Raw genomic sequence first — 24,489 nt, 5'->3', positions numbered from 1 at the left:
GGACAAGCAGAGCACATGTAACATATTACAGATTAGAGTCCATGTCTGTACTAGAGCTGGATGGAGTTTTGACCTTGTGTACCTTGGTGTAAAATTGCAATCTTTGTTTCTGCATGAGCAAATGAACCTTATGTTCATGCTAGCAAAAGACAAGTCTCTCATGTCACTTGGAGTCTCTTGTGGCCGTGTACCGTCCAGTTGATTACCAGATTAGCAAAGCAAGCTAACTGTACTAGCTACCTGCGCTAACCAGACACACCAACGATCTTTGCTCCTTTTTTTATTTTTCTTCGTATTTCTTCTTAACGTTTCAATGAACAGCACATCCTGCTTTTTTTTTACCTTTTATAGTTACATTTAATGTTATAAACAGTTATACTGTTATAACTGTTATAAACAGTCTTTCCCTTCCCCAGTTACTCTTTTTTCTCTAAAGTCAATAAAAAAAAACCCAAAAAAAGCAGGTTGTCATGTTACTGAGAAACCCAAAGTCATCTGTCCTGAGGACTTTCCAGTGGTGGAAAATTTGCTGACTGTTACAAAGTGCTGACACTGAAGACTCCTTTCATAAATTTTAAATAAACATCTCATAACAGAAAGCTTCACAATATCAATGATTATACATTTTAATTTGTGATATAACTTTTATTTTCAGGTCCATGAGAATGAGTTTTTACTATAGAAATGTAAGCATATTAGAATGAGCACATTAATATAAACCTATTATTTGAATTAAATAGCTGACACTATTTTCAGAGCTGCTGTTATAGAAAATGAATCAAAATCTTATGACTGATTAGAACTGAACAGAACTGTTTATAAAAGTTTCCATCTTTGCATGTCAAACAGTAAATGGGAACTAATTGCAGGTTGCAGGTAGGATCTAAAGTTGTGAGTGGGGAGCTAAAGAAACATTGGACCACAGATGCCGTAGGATTGGCGCAAGGAATCATTCAATCCAGTCATTTGGATTTGTCACTTTACCGGGTCATCCCTAATTTGCATAGAATTGAGAAATTCTGAAATCATCTCTCTGTGTTGTGGACATACACACATGAATGATCGCCCGTCTCTTTGTTGCTTGCTGGCGTGAATGCAGGGTTGTGTTCTGGTTCTTGGGTTCCAATGCAATATTTCTGGAAAAATTATACAAACTAGTACTTAGGGTACTCAAAGCAACAATATTGAACGTGTGCACATGAGAGTGTGTGATCTCATCCATGTGTTCCACACTTGTAGGGTCTTAGATTTGAACTCTCTGATCTCTGAGAATTAAAACTTCACTATGGCTTTTCTTTATCTAATTATAATAAGAACAAGCTTTACTCCCTGTTCTCTCTCAATCCTAATCTTATCACAGTGTAACGACTAGCCTCACTGGGATCTAAACATTGCGGCCATGTTTTCAGACATCTACAGATCTAAACACCACTGGCTGAGAATGGGCTGCCTGTAAGCGTAACCCAATTGGTAGATAATGTCAGCTCATCTTTTGATCTGTGTGCGCTGGACACGTAGGCCCAAGAGTCCACTGAGAAATGTTTGCTGTCTTTATAATGGGAGAGCAGATCTAATATCGGTGAGGCCATATGGCATGTAAAAGATATATATATAACTATACCAAGCAAAGTGCCAGCAGGTCTAAACACAGGTGCAATGATACGTGCTACAAATATATGAGATAATAACCAACAAAGTCTTGTAATAAAAAGATACCAGACAAGGCGGAGATGGAGAAGCTGTGATTTCCATGCGCTCGGTTTCTTCTGCCTAAATCCACATCATTACTTTTTTTCTTTTGTTTAGCAGTGCAATATCAAATGCAAAATCATCCAGATTATATATAATCTATTATTTTATGCTCGTTATCAAGGCTTCATGCCAAGTTGGTTATATCAGATGCATAGATTTTAGAATTGTAACTAAATTTCTGCATCCGCATTAGCGGCAGTGTGATCTTTGTGAAAAAAATACTTTATACTAGTATGTATATTATGTATATTGTTTTACTTTGCACTTAACTTTTTCCCTACTTATATTTCAGTACGCTAAAAAAATATTTGTCAGTTGAGTTTACTAATTTTACTTATTATATGATTTTTTTTATCACATCACTGGTGGGTCTGATTGAAAAGAAGGTGCTGATTAATTTTCTATAACTGCAGCTCAGACAGTAATCCAAGCTGTAATCCAAATGATTTTTTTTTACAAGTTTATATTAATGCACTCATTCTAATATCTTTCTAGGAATGTTATTGTTTCTATAGTAACAACTCATTCACCATGTATGGCTGACAGACTGCATAATCTAAGCCTAATAATAAATGGATTTTAAAAATGTTCCTTTATTTAATAAAGAAAAATCTATAATCATTGATATAGTGAAACCTCTGTATTTTTGGACGGAGTCTCCAGCGTCAGTGCTTTGTAACAATCAGTACATTTTCAGACAATGGAAAGTCTTCAGGATGAACGCTTTGCGGTTGTGAATATTTATACCATAAATGGTAACAGGAACTAACTTGTTTAATGAATCAGTTTCAGAATCGTTGGCAAATTACTGTGGTATAAGAGGAATAAAAAACTGATATATACATAGACCTGATATAAGATAATAACCAACCTTGGGGTGGTAAGAGTAACTCCGCTTTGTGGCAGGCTGCATCACATTACCTGCTCGTGGATTATTTTCCAATAATAGCACGTCACCGAGTGCTTTATTACTTTAGAAGGCTGAGACTTAATCAATGAAACTTGATAATCCAGTAACAGACTATTGAGTCGTGATAAATAGTGAATTGGTTAAACAAAAATGAGTGAATAAATGAGTGAACACATAAATCAAGCAAAACAGAAAACAGGAAGGAAGGAAGGAAGGAAGGAAGAAAACGAGGAAGTAGAGGGCTAATTAGAGGGAGAATAAACAGAATGTACAGAGCAAAACTACAATGCCTTATATACCACACAACAATAATTTATTTAAATCTACATTCCACCTACATCTCTTTTTCTTCCTCTGTACATTACTCTACTATGAAAGGTTTTGGCAGATGTACTGATATTCAAACCACTTCCATTGTGCATATAACTACCAGATGTTTCTCATAGATTCAAATAAACCACACACAGCTGCACAACACCTGCACAATTTAACATCTACAGTACATGAAAGCTGGGAATTTCCTTCTCCGTTCTTGTTAACAACAGGCTGCTACAGTTTCCTGATTACTTTAATAACATCTACCACACTTTGCACCTGTTCCTCCTTCATTTTTCCTTAAAGCCCTCTCGGATTAGTTCTGTAGCTTATTTCGTTGAGACAGCATCCAACTTCTGGTGGAATTCAGAGAAGAACAAAATACACTTAACACAATCATTCTTCAATGACATCTGGGTCTACTATAAATTCACTTGTGAGCCGAGTAGCTGCATGCTCCCTTGGTGATTTGGGAAAATTTCAAGTGACTTAAATTTAAAACAGGCTTCCTCTTCCTTAAATTACATTGCTGTTTATCTCATATATAGGCTAAAAATCACATCTACATACACATGTGTACATTCCATTTTCCATCTGTGTGCCATTCTCTCTGGGGCAACAGCATTAGTGTACATCAGCACAGGAAATGCGTTCTCCATCAACGTTCTTGAAAGTGGCCATCGTAAATGCACACACATACACACACACACACACACACACACACACACACACACACATTTGCATGCACACACACACAAAACAATGGAGCACATGTACACAAATAGGGTACACTCTTTGCATTTTCGTTGGCTAATTGTTTTTACAAAGGCAATTAGCTGTAGATATGTGTATATTTACTTCAATAGTCAGTTTGAGGATTACACACTTAAAGTTTAGAACCCTTAACTTAAGGGTTCTTCTGTTGTCCTTCCTCAGGAACCTTTTTTGTAGATAGAGTATCAGAAAAGGTTCCAAGTCTAAACTTTTTAGAAAGTTAAGGTATATTTAGGTATCTAATGAACCCTAAAGACCATTCAAGAGCCCCTTTTTTCTAAGAGTGTACCAAGAGCCAAGACAGTTTAAATGCCTGAGAGCTTCTAGGTATTAATAATAAAATAATTACCAATAATTTTGTAATTATTTAATACATACTCTCTTAGAAAAAAACTTTCCTCAAGGGCTCATTTAGGGTTCACTGGATAATTAAGGGTTCTTTAAAGGTTTCCAGTAAAGAGTTGCCAACACTTTCTGATAGGAAAACACTTCTCTTCAAGGGTTTTATTCCTCTTATACCATGACAGTTTGCCAACAATTACATTTTTATTAATTACAGAATAACCTATCATACTTTTTATCCATTTATAATTACATTTAATGTCTTGAAACATCCATGAAATAAGTTAGTTCCTATAATCATGTATGTTCCCTCACCAGAATCTATTTTTTCTCTCTCTTGAAGGTAATAATGTTTCCAAGAAATCTTCTGTGTTGAAGACTTTCCTGTGGTGGAAAATTTACTGCAGTTACAAAGTGCTGACGTTGGAGACTCATTCCAAAATTGTTATATAATTATCTTCTTATACAAACTTCATCATGTCTAGACCTTTATGTATTTCTTTGTAAAAGTAACAGCTTGTTTTTTTCATTCGTTTATTCTTAGTCTTAAATTATGTGAGGTCCACCATACAAGTCCCTGTATAAGCTGTTACTATAGAAATGGAAACATTTCAGAACAAGTGCATCAATATAAACCTTGCAGCCAGAAATCCCGTCACAGCCGCTGTTATAGAAACTGAATGAACCTTCTGATTGGAGTATTGAACAGCACAGTGCTAAAAGAGTGTATAACTAATAACCAGGCCAGAATATATGAATCCAAACCTCACTCTCTTCCTCTTATGTGTAGTTATGGATTATTCTGCTACAGACCTGCTCTCTTATGCAATATTTAGTGAACAGGCTGATGCTTTGTGTGTTTCTGTTTACAGAGGGTGTATTAACTCAGCCTCGTTAGAAAGTTCCTGAACACTGAAATGAGCAAATGACTCCACAAATCTTGCAACAAAGGCTTCAGTATCTGAAGGTAGCAAGGAGTTGAATTTTACTCAGTCCTTTTTATATAACTGCTGCAGTCGAATTTCTCTTTTACTGGAGAGGACATGCACAGAAAAGAAGTCGCTTTGTTTAACTTCCCTAAACTCATTTTGTTTTAATTAAAGCACATAGTACATACATTGAAGTCTTACTTTAACATTAGATTGCAGTACTAGCTTAAAGTCTGCTAGGTCAATTAAATCATATAGATGTATACTACAAAGTCAGCTTCATAATAATTAATAACTTTCTAGAGAAGATTGATAGCGTCATAAATTCTGCAAAGTACCAAAGCACAAAAATCTGGTCATCTCTGCCAGGAGGTTAAACTGCATCTTTCAACAAGATAATGACCAAACTTGTTAGACATTAGACAACAGGCCCAGTAGATCTGCTATTATTCTCAACAAGTGAAGCTTCACCCAATGTTAGCTATATGTGTGCAGATAAACTGCACCTTTATCTATTCTGTGGGAAAAAATGCACTATTCTTCTGTGTGAGAATTGTTGTGTTAAAACAAAACTACTTAACATTTTCAGCATCTCAAAACATCCCTTCTTGTTCATGTTATTTATTTTATAGCATAATTTTACTCAGCTTTATTTTCTTACACAGTGTAATTAATGCTAGTAAATTTCACCAGCCAGAAACAGTGCAATACAATCAAAGCAGTGCTGCCAAAAAAAAGCCACAGTTTCACATCTCCTGTAGAAATCAAATTTAATAAAACTGCAAGGTAATTATTTAAAACATAATATCCTTTTGTGATCTAGGATGTTCATGTAATCATGTGTATTGATTGTTATTAATCACAGGTTAACCAGTAAGCCTAGTCGACTGAAACTGATGGTTTACGCTCTGAAAGCAAAAGATTGCTGAAAGATCTTTGTTTAGAGATTCTTCAGGTTGTCTTACTTGTGAAAGTGCATCTAGGAGCCTTGTTCTGACGTTTCCTTAGTGGAACACTTATAATTTTAGAGTTGGATTTGCTCTATTTTCTATTAGTTTCTTAATTATTATTTATTTTAAAGTATTTTAAAATTAATATTGTCATCACTATATATCATTGCTATTATTTATTATATATCACAATTGTTCTACTCTGTTTAATGCACCTTGATCTGCATCCAGCTGCTATTTCTATCTCCACTGTAATACAAATTACAACTGAGCCTACCATTTCTGCTTAAGGTGTAATATTTGTATATTAGGTCCAATATTTGCATATTAGGATGGTAATTGTGTTGTGTTGTCTGAGATGTGTGTGTTGAATGTATTGTTTTATGACCAAACACCAAAAAAAATTCCTAATACATAATAAACAAATATGGTGAATAAAATGATTCTGATTCTGATATCCTTGGAGAAGGGTTCAAAAAAGAGGGAAGCAGTCAATTGCATTGCATTTGTTCATTTGTTTTTTTCTTTAAATTAAAGAAATATCTAAAAATAACTGAAACAAATAATGTGTTAATAAACCTTTTGGTTTAAAGATGGTAAAATAGATGGATTAGAGCACTTGACTGGAAAGCTAATGTTTCAGAGACACATAGTTTGTTGTTCTATCATCATAGTGTGCTGTTTCCTGTAAACCTGAGATAAATGTGCAGGGTTTTACTGACCTCCTCTGTCTACAGCACACATTACACACCATGCTAATGAAGCCCCTGTAAGCTTCAAGTACAACATCTACTCACATTTACTTTATACATATTGTTTAGCACACAAATTATTAAATACACTATTAGAAAACATTAACCTGTAAAACAATTTACAGTAAATTACTGGCAGTAGAGCTGGCAGAATATTACTCTAATTAATACCTGCAGCATTCATAGTGTAAAGTTTTGTTTAGAGTAATAGCACATTTTAATGTATTTTTAAATAAAGTGCAAAGCAATGTGCATTTTTCCAGGATTATACATATATTCATAGCAGTATATTCATGTACTCATGTTAAAAAAAAAAAAAAAAAAAAGCTACAGTTTTAGTTATACTGTTATTTTAACTCTTTTATTGCCAAATATACATCTTAAATAAATTTGAAAAATCCCATTTACATAGTGATTTATGTAAACTGTTGTAAGTTTCAACGCAAGGTTTTGCCCTACATGTTTTTTTTTTATTAAAAAAAAATGGATAAATTGCAAATAATGTAAATACATGTTACATGATACATGTAAATACTACATGTGAAATATAAAAATAAATATTAAATGTATATGTTAAATGTAAACAGAAATGTTATATAAATCTAAATGTTAAATATTAACTGATAAATATAAATTTAAATGTAGATGTAAATTTAAGAAACCCACTCTAGATCCCTCTGTCATCAGCAACTACCGACCGGTATCACTTCTCTCTTTTCTTTCTAAAACCCTTGAACGGACTGTCTATAATCAACTGTCTTGCTATCTCTCACAGAACAACCTCCAAGATCCCAATCAGTCTGGCTTTAAACCGGCACACTCCACAGAGACTGCACTTTTGGCCGTCACTGAGAAGCTACATGCCGCTAGATCAGCCAAACTGTCTTCAGTTCTCATCCTCCTTGACCTTTCAGCAGCGTTTGACACGGTGAACCACAAGACTCTCCTATCCACCCTCATGAGTCTTGGAATTCGTGGTGCAGCATGGCAATGGTTTGCTTCCTACCTGGAAGATCGGTCATATCAGGTGACATGGAGGGGATCCACATCTGCTCCTCGCAGACTCTCCACTGGTGTTCCACAAGGCTCAGTACTTGGTCCTCTCCTGTTCTCCCTCTATACCCGATCTCTTGGTGCGGTCATATCCTCACATGGGTTTTCATACCACTGCTATGCAGATGACACTCCACTCATCCTCTCCTTCCCTCCCTCAGACTCTCATGTTTCTGCTCGGATATCAGCTTGTCTGGCTGACATCTCATCATGGATGACAACTCACCAGCTGAAACTTAATCCCACCAAAACTGAACTGCTGTTCATCCCATGTGATTCATCCGTGTCTCAGGACCTTGCGATCTCCCTAGACAATTCTCTGATCTCGCCTTCGGTTACTGCACGCAACCTTGGGGTAACCATGGACAATCAACTGTCCTTCTCCTCTCACATTGCTAATCAAACACGCTCATGTCGATTTCTCCTTTATAACATCAGAAGAATTCGTCCATTTCTTTCCTCACAGGCCACACAGGTGCTTGCTCAGTCCCTTGTCATTTCAAGACTGGACTACTGCAACTCACTCCTGGCAGGTCTGCCTCTGAGCACCATTCATCCTCTGCAACTGATCCAGAATGCAGCTGCACGACTGGTTTTCAACCTTCCTAAATTTTCCCACATCACCCCATTGCTGCGCTCCCTCCACTGGCTTCCTGTAGCTGCCCGCATCAGATTTAAAACACTGATGCTCGCCTACAAAGCCAAAAACGGACCAGCACCCACTTATCTCAAAGCACTTATCACACCTCGCATGGCACCACGCTCCCTCCGATCCTCTAACACTGCTCGACTGGTCCCTCCATCTCTCAGGGTACAAGGAAGGCATGCATCGAGACTCTTCTCTGTTCTGGCACCAAGGTGGTGGAATGAACTTCCCCTAGATGTCCGAACAGCTGAGTCACTGGCAGTCTTCAAATGACATCTAAAGACTTACCTCTTCATAAAATACTTAAATTAGCACTTTCACAAAAACAAAACAAAAAAAACAAAAACAAAAAAACAAACAAAAAAAAAACCTCCCCAACAGAGTTTTGGACTGATGGTATTCCTAGTTTGTGACCTGCCGAGCCAATATCAGAATGTGTTTTTGATAGACTTCAAAGCACTATTGTAAGTCGCTCTGGATAAGGGCGTCTACCAAATGCCATAAATGTAAATGTAAATGTAAATATTTAGATGTAAATTAAATGTAAATGTAAATATTATGTGTAAATATTAAATGTAGTTATAGGGTTGCCAGGTTCGCTGTTTTTACGGCAATTTGAGCTGGTTTTGGAACAAAGCTGAGGGTGTAAAGTGTTAGATTTGTTTGTCAGTAAATCAGTGATTAACCACACGGGGGCGCTGAAGAGAAAAGCTGCAGAGAGCACAACAGCGAAGAACAAGAGCAACACAGTGTAAATCCGACTTAATAAACATCCTTCTTTACTTCCGCTTGTTCAAGCTTTTAAAAACTATCTCATGATTTCACCACATTTCTTCAGTAACTCCAAGAAAATTGTTGACAAAGTTATAAAGCTTTGCAATAATGTTTAATAATGCCGACTATAATGATAAACCATCTCTCAACAGCAGTTTATAGTGCAGTTTGTAGTGCGGAAGGGAGAAAGGGGAGAGTAGGCGAGTAATAGTTGATTTGAAACGCGTCCCTTTGATAACGGCGGCACCGCGTCCGACACAAAACTCCGGCCGGCGGTGCAGCGTTCAATGTCTTGAGTGGTACACTGTTTAAAAAACAAACAAACATCTTTATAATTGTTTGTAAGGATGGGAAGCGAGGCTCCTCTGTGGAAGCGCGTGCAGGCGTTTACCGGCCCGGTTCCTCGGGCAAGACACGGACACCGAGCGGCGGCCATCCGGGAGCTGATAGTGGTGTTTGGAGGTGGAAATGAAGGAATAGCGGAGGACCTGCATGTTTATAACACAGGTATGAGAGGAGCGTAGCAATGCTAATGCTAATCCTCTTCATTTCTTTAAGTCTTACAAGTTTGTTTTGGCTCTTTACTTTGGACAAAGTGTACTGACGAGTGCTAAATCCCAAATTGCACCCTACTCCCTACGGAAGTGAGTATAAAATAATGGCGTCTACGCTCTATCTAGTGCACTACGTCTCCAGTGGAAAGTGTTTTAAGACACAGCCGTTTTCGGGGCGTTACCATGGAGTGCAAACGTTTGTGACCCCATGGGGACATCAGTCAGGGCTAAAACTGTAAGACATCAATATAAGGTTTAATTTTTGGTTGTTAGATTTTTCAAGTGGATTATTTTGTAATTTTGTCCCACAGCAGGACCACCAGTGGTTGTAAAAACACACACACAGTGTAGTGAAGCTACTAGTAGTAGTAGTAGTAGTAGTAGCTAGTAGTAGTGAAGCTGGGGCTGATTTCTTTCTAGCCCAGACTGTAGATTCATGCAGTGACAGTAGCTTCAGGTGATTGCACAGAGTGAAGATTTGATTTCCATTTAAGCTGATATTTTTGAGATACGTCCATTACACGCCATCAGCAGTAAATTACAGTCGTGGGTGTAATAAATGTGAGCAAAGTTTTATGTATTGGGTTTTTTCCCCAAGGATGAGAAACTAAAAGTAGATAAACTAAGCACACACTGTTCAGTTAAAATACAAATTACACCCACGGGTTTATGACAGATCTGTAAGTTTAGTGTTTGTTTGAATGAAAGGTTTATAACTTTACTGTGTAACATTTCGGAGGAATTCAGTGCACATGTAGTGATGAAGAGGTAGGTGTACGTGAGGGGTGAAGGCTAAGAAATTTAGGGATGCATTGAGAGTTTGAGTTTGCCTGTGTGTGTGTGTGATGAACTTGGTTTAAGCCTTGTGTAGAATTTGAGTACATGACCTCATATGAATCTGGATTTCAAATTGTTTAATTATTAATCATTAATCTAATTAATTAATTCTGTTGGAAAACTGTGGACCTGGCAACACTAATGGACTCAAACGCACCTTCCTTTCTTCTCTACCCCCTTAGTTTCCAGACAGTGGTTTCTTCCTGCAGTGAGAGGGGACATCCCCCCTGGCTGTGCCGCACATGGTTTGGTGTGTGAAGGCACACGCATTCTGGTGTTTGGAGGAATGGTGGAATTTGGACAATACAGCAACAGTCTCTACGAGCTGCAGGTTACGACGCTCGGTCTTTAAGAGAAGTGCATATGCATTCCATGAAACATAAAAATGCTGAGCTTCTGCTTCATGATCTTGTAGGCCAGTCGCTGGCTGTGGAAGAAGCTGAAGCCGCGGCCACCAAAGAATGGTTCGCCTCCTTGCCCTCGTCTGGGACACAGCTTCACTCTCCATGGCAACAAGTGCTACCTGTTTGGAGGGCTGGCCAATGACAGTGAAGACTCAAATGGCAACGTGCCTCGGTGAGTGCCGTTTAAGGGTATACTCTTAAAAATAAAGGTTCCTCAGAGTAGAGGAATCATTTTCGGTTACATAACAAATCATTTTCATTCCTCAAACGAATCTTTCTATCTATGATTCTTCAGCTGTTCTGTGTCATTTGTTATTGTCAATAAAGTAAAAAATCATTTCCTACCACAAAGATCCTTCTACATAATGGTTAGATTGATGGTGGGAAAATATTTTTAGTTATCTGTTGCACCAGCAAAAACGGTTAAACATCTGTCAAAGAAAAGGAACAAAAAAGTATTCTTCTATAGCATGAGTATCCAACTAAAATTTGAATAAGCAACTTACATGACTTAGTGGCGACATCAGTTACCTTTGTGAAAAGAAGAAGCTGGCATGGGGTAAAATAATTTGTACAAATGCATGTGATTGGCTGACACAGAGGATCTGCAATGGAGTTACTGAACTAAGTCCATGTTATTTTCACATGTTAAAGTTTCCCTGCTATAGTATTTTTTCACATGCTTGGTTTAATCTGCTGAAATACTTTGCTGAGTCTGAGTCCAAATTGCTTTAGAGTGTTAAAGAATGCAGTCAATCTATCTAGAAATGCATTGATCGCATTTTTCTATTTTAAATATGATACTAATACAGGATATCTGAGTTTACTGGCTTATACCTAATACCAATCCAGTGCTGACATCCTCTCATTAAACTGAGTGACCATTCAGAGATGTGATTGGAAAATATGTCAGATGTGATCCAGTACTGATCCAGCATTTCAAAGCAATGTCATCACACAGATTAATACAGCCCCAGTTTGATGCAGGAGTTTGTGCTCATGCTTGTCTTACTCGTCAACACTTGCATGCACTCAGTCTTTCAAGTGTTTCACAGATATTTGGATGATTTCTATGAGCTGGAGCTACAGACACAGTCAGGAGTCAAAGGCTGGATCATCCCTGAAACAAAAGGAGGGGGTCCATCACCCAGGGAATCTCACACGTGTGTGGCGTACAGCGGAAAGAGCGGCAGCTCCCCGAAGCTTTACATTTTTGGGGGCATGTGTGGGAATAGACTAGCAGATCTGTGGCAGCTGGATATCGGTAAGCTTTGAGTGTAAGCTATTGAAGTGTCGTTAATAATGACAAATATCAGAAATCAGTAAGTTTTCAGAGTGCTATAGTTTGATTATGAGCTCCTGAAGAAAGAGGATGCTCCTTAAGCAAAAAAGTCTTTTTCAGTTGTGTATATTATTGACTTAACTTTTATTTCTAGTAAGAAAAATACAGATTGTTCCACAAACTCTACATGTTTATTCAATCTTTATTTGTGCCTCTCAGATCTCTTTTATTACTTTATTTCTCTTTCAGACACTATGACCTGGTCATTACCTAAAACTGCAGGACCCTGTCCTTTACCGAGAAGTCAACACTCTTCAAATGTGATTGGAAACCAGTAATAAAGCTCTTATCTTTTGCTCTCTTTCTCTCCTGTACACCACTGTTCATGCACTTCCCCTGCTTTGCATATTTTGTTATATTTTCGTTGTTCTACCGTACTTGGGGGGGGGGGGGGGGGGGTTTCCAGGGAAATCACTAAAATGTTTAGGGCAGGCTTGCAAATCCTGACACGTGGGCTAGGTTTACATGCAAATGTATGCAGGTATATTGTATAAAAGTCTGGAACCTTTTCCTTCCTCCTTGTGTGTAGGATGTATGTGTTTGGTGGCTGGGTTCCTGCAGAGAAGAATGCTGTAGGAGCAGAATGGATCTGTACTAACTCTATGTCAGTGCTAAACCTCGGTATGTACCTCACACCCCAAAATTCTCCAAACTGACATTATTTACATGTCTGTTAAAAAACTTTTTTCTTTTATCAAATTCATGTGGTCTGCCAATTTTTGGGGCTGTGTCATGATTTATTACATAATTATATTATACTCTCTGACCTCACTTTAAGACACAATGATGTGGCATGGTCTGACCCCTGAGCGCCAGCGGCAGCGGCAGTCAGGCACAGCCATAGAGGAGGGGGAAGAGAAAGGTCATATCCACTGGCTGAAAGCTCGCGCGGGTCATTGCGCTGTGGCCATCGGAACGCGCCTGTACATCTGGAGTGGACGAGATGGCTATAGGAAATGCCGGAACTACCAAGTGTGCTTCAAAGACCTGTGGTATTTGGAAACAGGTGAAATCAGCCTGCAAAGACTCTTGATTTAGTGTAAAGTACGTACAGTAGATGAGCTGAGATGTATTGAAAAATCACTTTTGTGAATGATCCTTAATACAGTGTTGTCCACTGACAAGAACTGTTTTATCATTTATCAACTTAAAGTAATACTTATTTAACACAGTTGTACACAGTTTAAATGGAAATATTTGAATGTTCTGTTTGCACAATTTTTACTATTTACACCAAATTATTTTGATGTCATACACTATCAAAAAAAATAACAACTGGCGTTTATGTTTTAGTACAGTTTAATCACTAATAGTACCACCCATTAAACAAAAAGCCAATGTCAATTAAGTAAATAAAATTATTAAGCAAGCGTACAACCAAAGACATATTATTATTATTATTATTATTATTAATAATAATAATACACTTAGACCCATGTATCCAAATGTATCTTAACTTTAAATGAGTACTCGATTAAAGGCAGGTACACTTTTGAAATGAAACCAGTTTAAACAAGCTCATCAACAAAAACCCAAACAAATTCATGTTGTGTAGTACTAGCGCCTGTTTACAGTTACAGTTCCCTCCAGAGTTATTGGCACCCTTCATAAAAATGAGTAAATATGATTATATAATATAAACATTACTCACAATAATTCAGATTTTTATATTTGTTCTAACAAAGAAAATAATTCTCATTAGACCTACTTTGTCTTTATAAATAATATGTCTCTCCAAAATTTGCCCCAAAAATTATTAACACCCCAAAGGAATATTCTTTTTTTTTTTTTTTTTTTTTTTTTTTTTTTTTTTTTTTGGTGGTAGTAGAAGTAGTAGTAGTATTTATTTTCCTTTATTTTCATAAAGGGTGCCAATAGTTCTGGAGGGCACTGTATAAAGATTGGGGTCTTTTCCAGTTAGATAAAAATACATATTGAAAATGTTTACAATTCATGTATACCTTAGATTTCATAATTTAAGTATTTAATATAAACCAACAGCATGATTTAATAAAATAAATAAAAATATAGAGCATTTGAAACTATTACATATTTAATTTAAGTGGTAACACTTTGGAATTATTGACAAAATCATATTGATTGTTGAGTGGTGAAACAAAGGCAGCTCTTAGACCCTACTGTAAATTCATATTTCTTTTACATTTCTAACGCCATTCTTGCTGTGTGTACAGAGAAGCCAGCGACACCAGCTGCTGTGTTTTTGGTCAAGTCCACTATCAACATGTTGCATGTAGCCTGGCACCCTTTACCTGCAGCCGAGTGCTACCTGCTTCAGTTGCAGTACGTTGCTCCGCCTCCAGCCTCACAAACACAGCCCTCTGATTCGCCAACTATCCCAACCCCACCCACTAGTCTCACAGAGGGGGAGGAGCCTCTACAGAGACATACACGTATGTGTTCAGGGTGTTGGAAATGTGCGTTATATTTGCTTAGTTTGAGAAAGAAGACAACAGGTCCATCAGCAGACACTAACTGTGGTGATTTTCCTCCAGAGTCAGAGCCGTCTCGTGGAGAAAGAGATGGAAACTACGAGAGCTCAGCACTACAGGTCAGAGCTCTACAGCACGCCACATTCTGCATTTCAACAGGAATGAAAAATGTGTGAAAGTTTATTGAACTTTTTAGACCACAGTATAATTCTAGGACCCTGAGAATTCAGAATGAACAAGTTAATTGTAACTGTGATAGACACTGCAGGGTCTTAAAGGCTTAAAGAAAAAAGAAGATTGTAGGTTCTTTGCTGTAGGTATGAAACACAACACAACAGAGGAAAGAGCAAGGCAAAAAATACATTCGATTCTGTCATGTGCCTTTAAAGACTTTTAAAGCTTAGAAGAAATGAATAAATCTACTTCCAGGAAGTATGCACCACTTTAAGCCTCTGTCAGCTATCTAGGTCTCTAAGGACACTTAAGGACACACATTAGTCCATTTGCAGAGTCTGAATCAGAGCGAAATTGACATTTTTGGTTCATTTGCTGTTTGGTTTGTTTTCATTTTACACTGCACGTTAATTCAGCAAACCAAAATACAAAACAAAACGAGGCTGATGGGTGTATAGGGCTGAAAACATGCTCATAAAACTCATTCATTGGTTAGAAGTACAGCAACAGAAAAATCATCTGAGCATGGAGAACATGACGCAGGGGCTAAATAAATGATTACATAATTATATAAAAAACTACTGTTGTGTATCAGAATAAATGATGGATATGATACACAAAATGTTTTTTTTTTTTTTTGCTTTGTCAGTCCAACAAACAAATGGCATTTCTTCAGCGCTGTCCTTTGGTTTAGTTTGTGCCTCATGGCTCAGTGTAGCAGTTTGCATCTACAAAAGAATGCTGCAACTCATCAAATCACTTTCCCAAATCACTTTCTGACTGCAATCATGAGAAAACTGTGCCATAGTTCACTTGGAAATGTACCAAGACAATCTCACACAGACGCTCTCGGTCTGTACCCGGTGTGAACTGTGTTCTCACCTGCACCCGACAGGAAGACTCTCAAGGGTTTTATTCAAGCGGACTAAACAGTGCATATGTGAAATATACATAATTATACAATAGACTGAAACGTGTGCTTTTCAGAACACCTTTGTGATCCCACAGGAGAGGACTGGCAGTGGTGAAGCCAGAGCAGAGACCACAGATAAACAGAACAAATTGGAGTTCAATCCTGTAGCTGGCATCAACACAGATGAGTCTGGTAACACTCCCTTTCTCATGTTCACGCTTCTATTTATTTTATTCTTTAATCACAGTGTAACAGAGCTCATGTGTCTGATTGTATTTCCTCAACACTGACAGTAAATAGGCAGCAGACGGCCACTTTGAGACCTGTGACAGAAGAAGCGAATGACCAGAATGGGACTAAATCTCAGCAACTGCAAGGTAAATGCTCTGCTCAGAGTAGAGGTGTACACAGGATGTTTTCTTTATATCCCATTTCCTAACAAAGGAATTCTGACCAATCCCACCCGTACGTGCAGAAAGACTGACCAAATCCCACCTGCTCCTGCAGTTTTTGTTTGCACCTGCCTGCCATATTTTCTGGTTTTCTGTTGGTTATGTTTGTCAAAATATAAACAAAATAGTAATTTAAAGCACTGTGACCCTCACCAGAAAAAAAACAGTTACTAAAGATGAATGAATGAAAGCAGTATATGTGTCACGCAGCACAGTGCGAGCTCTATGTACACTCTCTGGTTAATGAACATGGCCTTTCTTTGTCTCGCAAGCTTCATATTTGATGGCCTGCTCTCTCTTGCAAAAAATACACACTCCAGCGACTTTTTTGTTGGGTCCTACGGCATCCCAGTCCCGATGCACACTTCTTCCTCATAGAATGTTGCAAATGATCTCAGTTATTTTTCTCACTCTCAGACTGATTTTAATCTGTTTAATCCACAGAACATGAAAATCTACCCAACCCTTCAGGACAGGTAAAGATTTTCAGTGTGTGTGTTAAATATCTGTGATTGTAATTGACACACTTCTGATAATCTGTCCCATCCCCTGCAGAGTGAAAGAGCTGATGTCTCTGCATGGTTCGATGTTGGTATATTTAAAACACTCTTTGCTGAGGTCACACACTACTATCTACCCTCTGAGAATAGGAGCACTGACCAAATCTCCAGTGACAGTGAGGTCAGTCTGTGAACACGACATAAAAATGAATTGTACGTTTTTGGAGCTATGCAAGTGATCAATATAATTATCTCTCTCTCTCATATCTAGTGGAAGATGCCAGGACCTCACAGTTTTGAAGGACGGGAAAAGCAGGAGCTTACATCTAATGTTACCTACCGGTTCAGAGTAGCAGGCCTAAATTGCTGTGGCCGAGGAGACTTCAGTCCCATTGGGGAATTTAAGACGTGCCATCCTGGATTCCCAGAGGCACCTCCTGCTGTCAAAATCACTAAGGTACAACTACTCAAGCAGAAATATCTACAAAATATAAGGCATTATGTTGATATTTTGCAACATATTGACAGCATATTATATTTTCACCATATTAAATTTTCATATGCGGTGCAGCCTATAAGTGTGGTCATCTCATGCTATTATTCTTCATGATTCAGGCATGTGATTCAGTACACATCACATGGGAGTCGCCCTCCAACGCATCAGGGAAAATTCAGGAATATTCCATGTACCTGGCAGTGAAGAAGACGCGAGGAAACGCCTCGGAGAAGCCGGGAGATCTTACCTTTATACGCATTTACCGTGGTGCCAAAACCTCATGTACAGTGAACGCTGCGAATCTGAGTAACGCATACATCGACTGCTCGGCTCGTCCTGCCATTGTGTTCCGCATCGCCGCCAAGAACGAACGTGGCTACGGGCCTGCCACTCAGATCCGCTGGCTACAAGGTGACATAACTTTAGTTCTGATGCAGTGTTTCTGATTGTATGGTAGCCTGTTTGTCATATTCCCAGCAGCACTTGCAATTCTTAATGTTGTGTTTGTTGTCCCGCAGAGAGCAATAAAATCAAATCAGCTTTAAAACCAGACTCCAGCCCTACCAACCCTGAGCCAGACGACATTATTAGGTAAGATAACTAGCACACTGCCCTCCCTGTTTGATTACATATGGCACAGATATGCTTTTTAGGGTGAAGAACTTCATCAGTGAAAAACTATAATCTGCCCCTGTAATCTCTTATGACTCTGATTATTGGAGGAGCTAATCAGTAGTGTTTCTGTTTTATTCTTCTAGCTCATGATGGCTGCATGGGAACCGTTCTCACTCTCAAATCAGCTGGGCCTATTTTCACAGGAGCCATACAGTGTTTTATTTTGTATTTTCTAACATTCTGTTCAGTCTCAGCTATAGATAATACAACTTTTATGTACCTAAGTGCATTTGTACTTGCTGTAAATGTATGTTTCCTAACTTATTTTTTATACTGTGGATTGTTGTACATAAACATTTTTAAGCTGTTAGTTTTTCACAAATTAGTGTTTTAGTGATGAAGTGTTTTGTTTCCAAATCGGCATTTTTCTCAGTGAAGGCTGATCCTATATTTTTGTATTTTTACTTAAAATACACCCCTCAAATAATTTCCTGAAAACAGACAAAATCTGCATAGAAATACCCTTTAATCTGCTATCTACCTGTGTTCAGCAAGTTTTAGGTGTTAATGGTTCAAAACAATTCATTTTATATTCTGTAAATGATGTCAGTCTTTGGGGCTAGATGGTTTATTTTGCAGTGTTAGGCTCCTCCAAAACCTCTGCAGTTCAAAGTATTACTACTATTCAGAGAAGCCCTTGAGCAATTTGCTAAAATTGTAATAACTTACACATAACTACACAACCTCCACATAAACTGATTTAAAGGCATTACTGTCTACATTACATTAAGTTTTCTGTAAGGAGCTCTTTAACAGTTACGTAAGGAGTCTCTAGTGTCAGCATTTATTCTAGTCAGAGATAAAGCTGTAACTCAATGTTCAGACACAGGAAAGTCTTCAGGACAGAGGGTTAGGTGCATTTTTCGTCTTACTAACTTCAAAAGAGAGAAAGAGATAAAAATGCTGGTTATAGCTGGAGACTGGTTATAGATTTTATAACATGTGACAACAGGACCTAACTTTCTTCATGGATGTTACCCAACATTAAATGTGACTATAAATCAATTATAAATCAAAAAATACAACTTGTCATTTCAAGTTACTTTTGGTTCAAATTTAGAGCTGTAAATTCATGACGTCTGTTCAAATTCAATTCTTCATGTAAGACCAATCAAATAAAAATGTAGACATTTTTTTCCTCATTTGATACGATTATCCAAGCTTATGCATTTCCTTTGTTTTATTTTAAGAATCAACATGAAATTGACAACCCACATGGAGTTATTTATCTTACATGATTTAAACAGAAATCAAATGAAAATCCATTTATTGTGTTTATGTAAACCCAGTATTAGCCCTCCCTCCCCTCCCACTTGCCCACCCACAAACCTTTAAAAACCTAACAAATACATGGGACAGAAAACTCACAAAAACGATTAGCAGTCTTCACTCAGAGAACGTGACTTTAGACTGTTTTAAAATTAACATGTATTATATACCTGTAACAAATGACTGTTGCATGAATTACAGACAAATTTTTCACTAAGAAAATTTACAAATTCAGGCTCTCTGCTAGCAGGTTCTTCTTTCCCTGTTCACAACTCAATATCTTTGTTCTCCAAAACCTCAAGTAAAGTTTTACAAGGTGAGAGAGCAGTCCGTGGACAAGTGCATGGTCTAGAGCTGATCCAGGTCATGAGAACTGGATTTGCTGAACACCAGGGATCTAAATAAAACAAAAAAAGATGAGAAGTACAGTTAAATTATCATTAAAAATTCAAAACGGCTTTTGTGTCTAGTCAAATAGTTGACTGTTCTAAATGTTCATTTTTTTTTTTTTAAGAGTTTAATATAACAATTAAACTCTTTATTTCTAAATTAAACAAACAATAACAATTTACCATTCAAACTAGTTTTCATTATAAAGATAAAGTTGCATTATAAGATGGCCTGTAATCCATACTCACTGGCTATTTTATCAGGTATTATCCACTATATAGGTGCACTGTTTATTTATACAATACAGACTACTGTTAAAGAGCTAAAGGATGATCGAAATATTGTGCAAGGTGAGAATCTCTGTTGGTACAACTACAATGTTGCCATTGAGTGTTACTGGATTTTGAAACAATGTTTTTCCTACTACTTTCACGCCAGACACACTACGTCAGTATCCCAGCTGAATATGATTCACCACCCAAATACTGTCTAATCCATGATGCATGATATAAGGGGCTGACCAACTGAGCATAGCAATACATGGGCTGCAGCTAATAACTGCTTTTTCTACAAAGCTGACCTGATGAAATGGCTAAATGGTATTGCCATTTAGGTATACCTAAAAAAAAAAAAAAAAAAAAAAGCATCCAGTTGCACAAATACAATGTGTAAGAACTATAATAGCCTAATTTGAACGTACATGGCAACAACTAAAAAAATTTAAGTTTGCACTAAGCAGCATTTTAATACAGCCTTAAGTTGTAACTTAAAACATACTGATATTAAAGCATATTAAATGATGCATATTAAATTTGTAGATGCTTTGTTACCCGTTTTTATGGTTTGTTACTACAATAGCGTTGAAGAAGAGCAAGCACATAAAATACAAACATTAGACATGAAAAATTTGAATCACCATTTTTTTTATAAAGACTAATGGGATTTTGTTAAAAATGTGCTAAAATGACTCAAGAACTTGCTTGATATAAGTGTTACACTGAGAAAGACAGACACTACGCACATCTCTGTGTCTTGATCACAGACGCAGTAGTTCCTGTTTATATCAGATGGTGTTACTGATTGGCTGGTGATGGTGAAATACATTACTCTGTGTGACAGTTTTGAGCTACGCCATTTTACACACTACTAGCTACAACATACCTTAAAGGTCTGCAGTGCAATCAACATTCTACGCAGCTCTAGGTTTAAAGTAACTTCTCTCACATATGATATAAGGTTGAAATTACGAAAGTTATGTTCGACCTGGTGCACTTGAGAGTATGTTTGTGGATCTCCAGACACACTCACCTGTTGGTATGACGTGGTGTACACCATGACGTTCTGCTGTTGGCCATCAGTTGTGATCAATCCAGCAGGTAACTGACCTGTAACACAAAAACATCAACACTGAGTATAAATCACAATTTATACTAATATACTAATGATAATTATATACTGTATATGACCATCATTGTATTATTTTTGGAGCATTACATAGCTTTGGTGCCTGTAGCTTTACACTCTGCTGTAACACTGTAGCACTTACTACTTTAGCCAACACCAAAAAATATAACTAACAATTTATCTTATTACTGTAGCACTCGCCACTCATGTAGACAATTTATGTTTGTCTATTGGTGTAATGTTGTTGTGGGGAAACATGCAAGCAAGAATTTCATTAAATATTCTAAAATTAAAAAATAAATAAATAAATAAATCTTGAACTATTACAATAAGCACTTTAAATGCCCAAAATTGTAAAATAACTTTGCTTATTCGCTTATTAAGATTTAATACTCACTGAAACTGTCTTCTGTAAGTTCTTCACTCAGGCCTTCTGTGACCGCCACTCCTGAAATTCCCTTCTCACCCTTCATGGCCTAGAAAACACCACAAAACCCTTTATCTCCTCCATTACACTAACATTAAGGAACACACATTGGGGGTGTGTGTGTGTGTGTGTGTGTGTGTGTGTGTGTGTGAGAGAGAACCCACACCTCTCTGAACTTCTGCAGGTAAAGCTTGAGCGGCTCCACATACATATCAAAACCCAGTGTGGACATGGCAAACAGGATGTCCTCGCCGTTGATGGTCTTGCGCTTCTCCTGATGACATCGCTCACTGGCCTCCGACGTGATGAAGCTGATGAACTCGCTCACACACTCCTGTACACATTCTTTTGCATCTTTTGCGATCTAGGAACAAAATAACATTGATGATTATAAAAATCAGCAAAACATTCATGACTTGTGATAGCTGGTGCATGTGAATGAATGACTGAGGCACAAACCTTTCCCGTCTGTGGGATAGCGTTCTTCATGATGCGAGCTACATTAGCAATGGGCAGGTAGATATCCTGCTCTCGGAGATTGTCTTTGCAGCCATTGCCATCTTCATGGTCATGAAGACTTTCTTCACCATCATCTAGACAGAGACAGAATACATTCATGAATATTTGCACCATGAACAACAAGCTATGATAATCTAAACTCTTCCCTGAAAAATAAAATACGACAGTGTTCTCAGAGCGCTATAGCAAAACCTAGTATCTTGAGTGTAGCATATTGTCTGTTTCTCTTGGTGTTTGTATGTCATGCTGCTATTGGTGCCTTTTAGATAAATCCACTGCATCTGCTCACAGGCATCGGTCACTCAGATTGCATGAAAACTGTATAGTGTAAACCCAGCTTTATGCAATTGATAGGTAAAGACCAACAACTTGAAGGAAAAAGAAAAAAAAAACAAAAAACATTGTTAACACTGTTAAGGAGTCATTTGAGAGAGTCAAAGAGTCGGCTCTTATTAGAGAGCTGAGCCAACTGCTCTGACTCAATGAGGCTTCGGTTGTGGCGCACTTTTTCATCTCCAGAAGCACATCTAAATGTATATTTCTGTCTACAATACTGATATTAAACACTCTGACTGGAAACTCGGACATTTAGGCATGAAGGCAGCATTAACTCTGTAGTAACACGAACTAAACTTAACGACTCGAGATATGCAGAGTGAACCGACTCATCTGAAGCTTCGTTTCATTATATTACACTATGTTTTGATCCTAGCCGTCGCTGGGTGTGCCTTTGAGACATAATATATATGGGTTATATATATATAATATACAAGTCAGCTATTAACTTACCCTCTTGCGCTTGTAGCACATAATGGCCACCGGTCATATAGTCGCCCGTTATAGCCAACTGCGAGGTATCGGTGGTGGTGCTGTCTCCGTCCATCTAAAAACAAAACCAACACGCACCATAACATTCCTGTCTGGATTGAGACAAGTCAAACAAAACCTGAGCAAATTTAACAGCTAGGATATCTGCACTTCTCAGTTAGGAAGGCTAGCTAGTTAGCTAGAGCGCGCGCCTATTCCAACATAACTAGCTAGCTCACTAGAGTTCAGTAAATAAATTTATTAAAGTGAGTTTACACAAAAAAGAAAAAAAAAAAAAAAAAAAAAACGAACAAAAAAAACATAACTGAGCAATTCGCCAGTTAGCCATATTTATTTCCCAGTTAATATGCTTTGTGTTCTTTGTTTGTTTTTCAAATTAGCTTGACAACAGCTAAGGACAGCTAGCCAACTAGCTAATAGGAGAACTGCCTCGCTAGCCACGGTTACCGCTGAAATAAGACGGTCCACCATAACTGTAACATTTAACAGATTCTTATTAAATGATCTCTACATTACTACATACCAGCAATGCACACAATTCCCTGGTTAGTCAGACTCCTCGACTGTGGATGTGTTGGTGACATTTTGCCCGGGAGAGGAAATCTTTAGTAAGCTTTTATACAGCACTGTATTTGTGCAGTGTAATGTCGCTAGCTAGCCGCCTGTCCAACAAAGAAATCCTCAGCTCAGGATTGAGTTTGGGCCTTGTGGTTTATGCCGGACTACAGTCCCAAACCTGTCCCTAATTAAACCTTATTCTCGACACTTCCTGCTTTCAATCGCACATTCAGATAGACAACAAGCAAAAAAATCTGTCCGAGACGGACATTTTCATTCGAGCTAACGAGAAATCGGTTAGCAATCATTGGCCGAAGCCAGATACAAACCTGCAATGAAGCCCTGGTTGGTTCGCGTCTGCAAACGGCCGTGTGGTTGGACAGAAAATGGCTGCGAAAGGACCAGTCCCAGCGCGGAGAGCGCCGCCATACTGCACCGCCTACTGCTCCCACTAGAGGCCGAGTCCGGGGCACGACACCGGGTCCGGGGCACCACACCGCTTCACTCTGCTCTAACACTGTTTTTAATACTCACATAACCACGTCTTTAATTCAGTTTTATTTGTACAGCACTTTTAACAATAGATATTATCACAAAGCAGCTTTACTTTACACAAATCCTGATGTACACTCTAAGAAAAAAGAGTACTACTCTACCTTTCCTTATGGCTGTGGTGGTCTGCTCAAGTGTTCACCTTTTGTACCTTTAGTACACAGTTAACATAGAAAAATGCATGTAGTTTACCATTTAAACTTTACTCTAAAACAAATTACACTCCATTTCTGTACCTTAAATCATTTTTGGATAGCTATGGATAGCCTAAAGATGAGTGTGAGACTGCTGTGGATGGTACCACACGGACACCCTAAAAATGGCTGTGGATGTTCTTCCTTAGATGGCCTAAAGACTGCACTTGCCAAAATACATTTACGCTCAATTCTCCATCACTGAACAGTTGATAACTTCACTGTGATATGATAGACGAAAAGCTGAATGAAATCAGAAATGACTCTGGTGCTCATACACACTTAGCACTCCTTGACACTATAGTATACAGTTATAGAAGGGAATTATTTATAATCGCACTATCCGGTGTCACC

General features: G+C 37.9%; 2 protein-coding genes across 5 annotated transcripts; one reads left to right on the top strand and one right to left on the bottom strand.

Annotated features, from left to right (window-relative positions):
- The first annotated feature begins 9,152 nt into the window (after positions 1-9,152).
- hcfc2 (host cell factor C2) lies at positions 9,153-19,021 on the top strand. Of its 4 annotated transcripts, none has more exons than XM_026922997.3 (17): positions 9,154-9,704; positions 10,771-10,919; positions 11,004-11,164; positions 12,048-12,256; positions 12,524-12,608; positions 12,864-12,955; positions 13,113-13,340; positions 14,527-14,745; positions 14,848-14,903; positions 15,967-16,063; positions 16,165-16,248; positions 16,768-16,799; positions 16,879-17,004; positions 17,095-17,280; positions 17,439-17,730; positions 17,838-17,910; positions 18,078-19,021. In XM_026922997.3, the coding sequence occupies exons 1-17, from the start codon at positions 9,545-9,547 to the stop codon at positions 18,082-18,084; spliced, it is 2,256 nt and encodes a 751-aa protein (XP_026778798.3). In that variant the 5' UTR covers positions 9,154-9,544; the 3' UTR covers positions 18,085-19,021. The 4 variants fall into 4 exon arrangements, with proteins under 4 accessions (XP_026778797.3, XP_026778798.3, XP_026778796.3 ...); XM_026922995.3 differs by having other exon boundaries at positions 15,946-16,063; XM_026922998.3 differs by lacking the exon at positions 9,154-9,704 and adding an exon at positions 9,777-9,986 and having other exon boundaries at positions 15,946-16,063.
- A 135-nt stretch (positions 19,022-19,156) lies between these two features.
- Positions 19,157-23,876, bottom strand: nfyba (nuclear transcription factor Y, beta a). The gene is made up of 7 exons (XM_026923002.3): positions 23,719-23,876; positions 22,793-22,886; positions 21,944-22,077; positions 21,651-21,848; positions 21,455-21,533; positions 20,962-21,038; positions 19,157-19,660 (listed from the first exon to the last, which is right to left on the bottom strand). The coding sequence occupies exons 2-7, from the start codon at positions 22,884-22,886 to the stop codon at positions 19,628-19,630; spliced, it is 615 nt and encodes a 204-aa protein (XP_026778803.1). The 5' UTR covers positions 23,719-23,876; the 3' UTR covers positions 19,157-19,627.
- Positions 23,877-24,489: the final 613 nt, after the last annotated feature.

This window comes from Pangasianodon hypophthalmus, chromosome 18, assembly GCF_027358585.1.
Source record: "Pangasianodon hypophthalmus isolate fPanHyp1 chromosome 18, fPanHyp1.pri, whole genome shotgun sequence".
Taxonomy (NCBI): Eukaryota; Metazoa; Chordata; class Actinopteri; order Siluriformes; family Pangasiidae; genus Pangasianodon; species Pangasianodon hypophthalmus.
The sequence above is the reverse complement of the archived record's forward strand: the minus strand, read 5'-3'. Positions and strand labels throughout refer to the sequence as shown.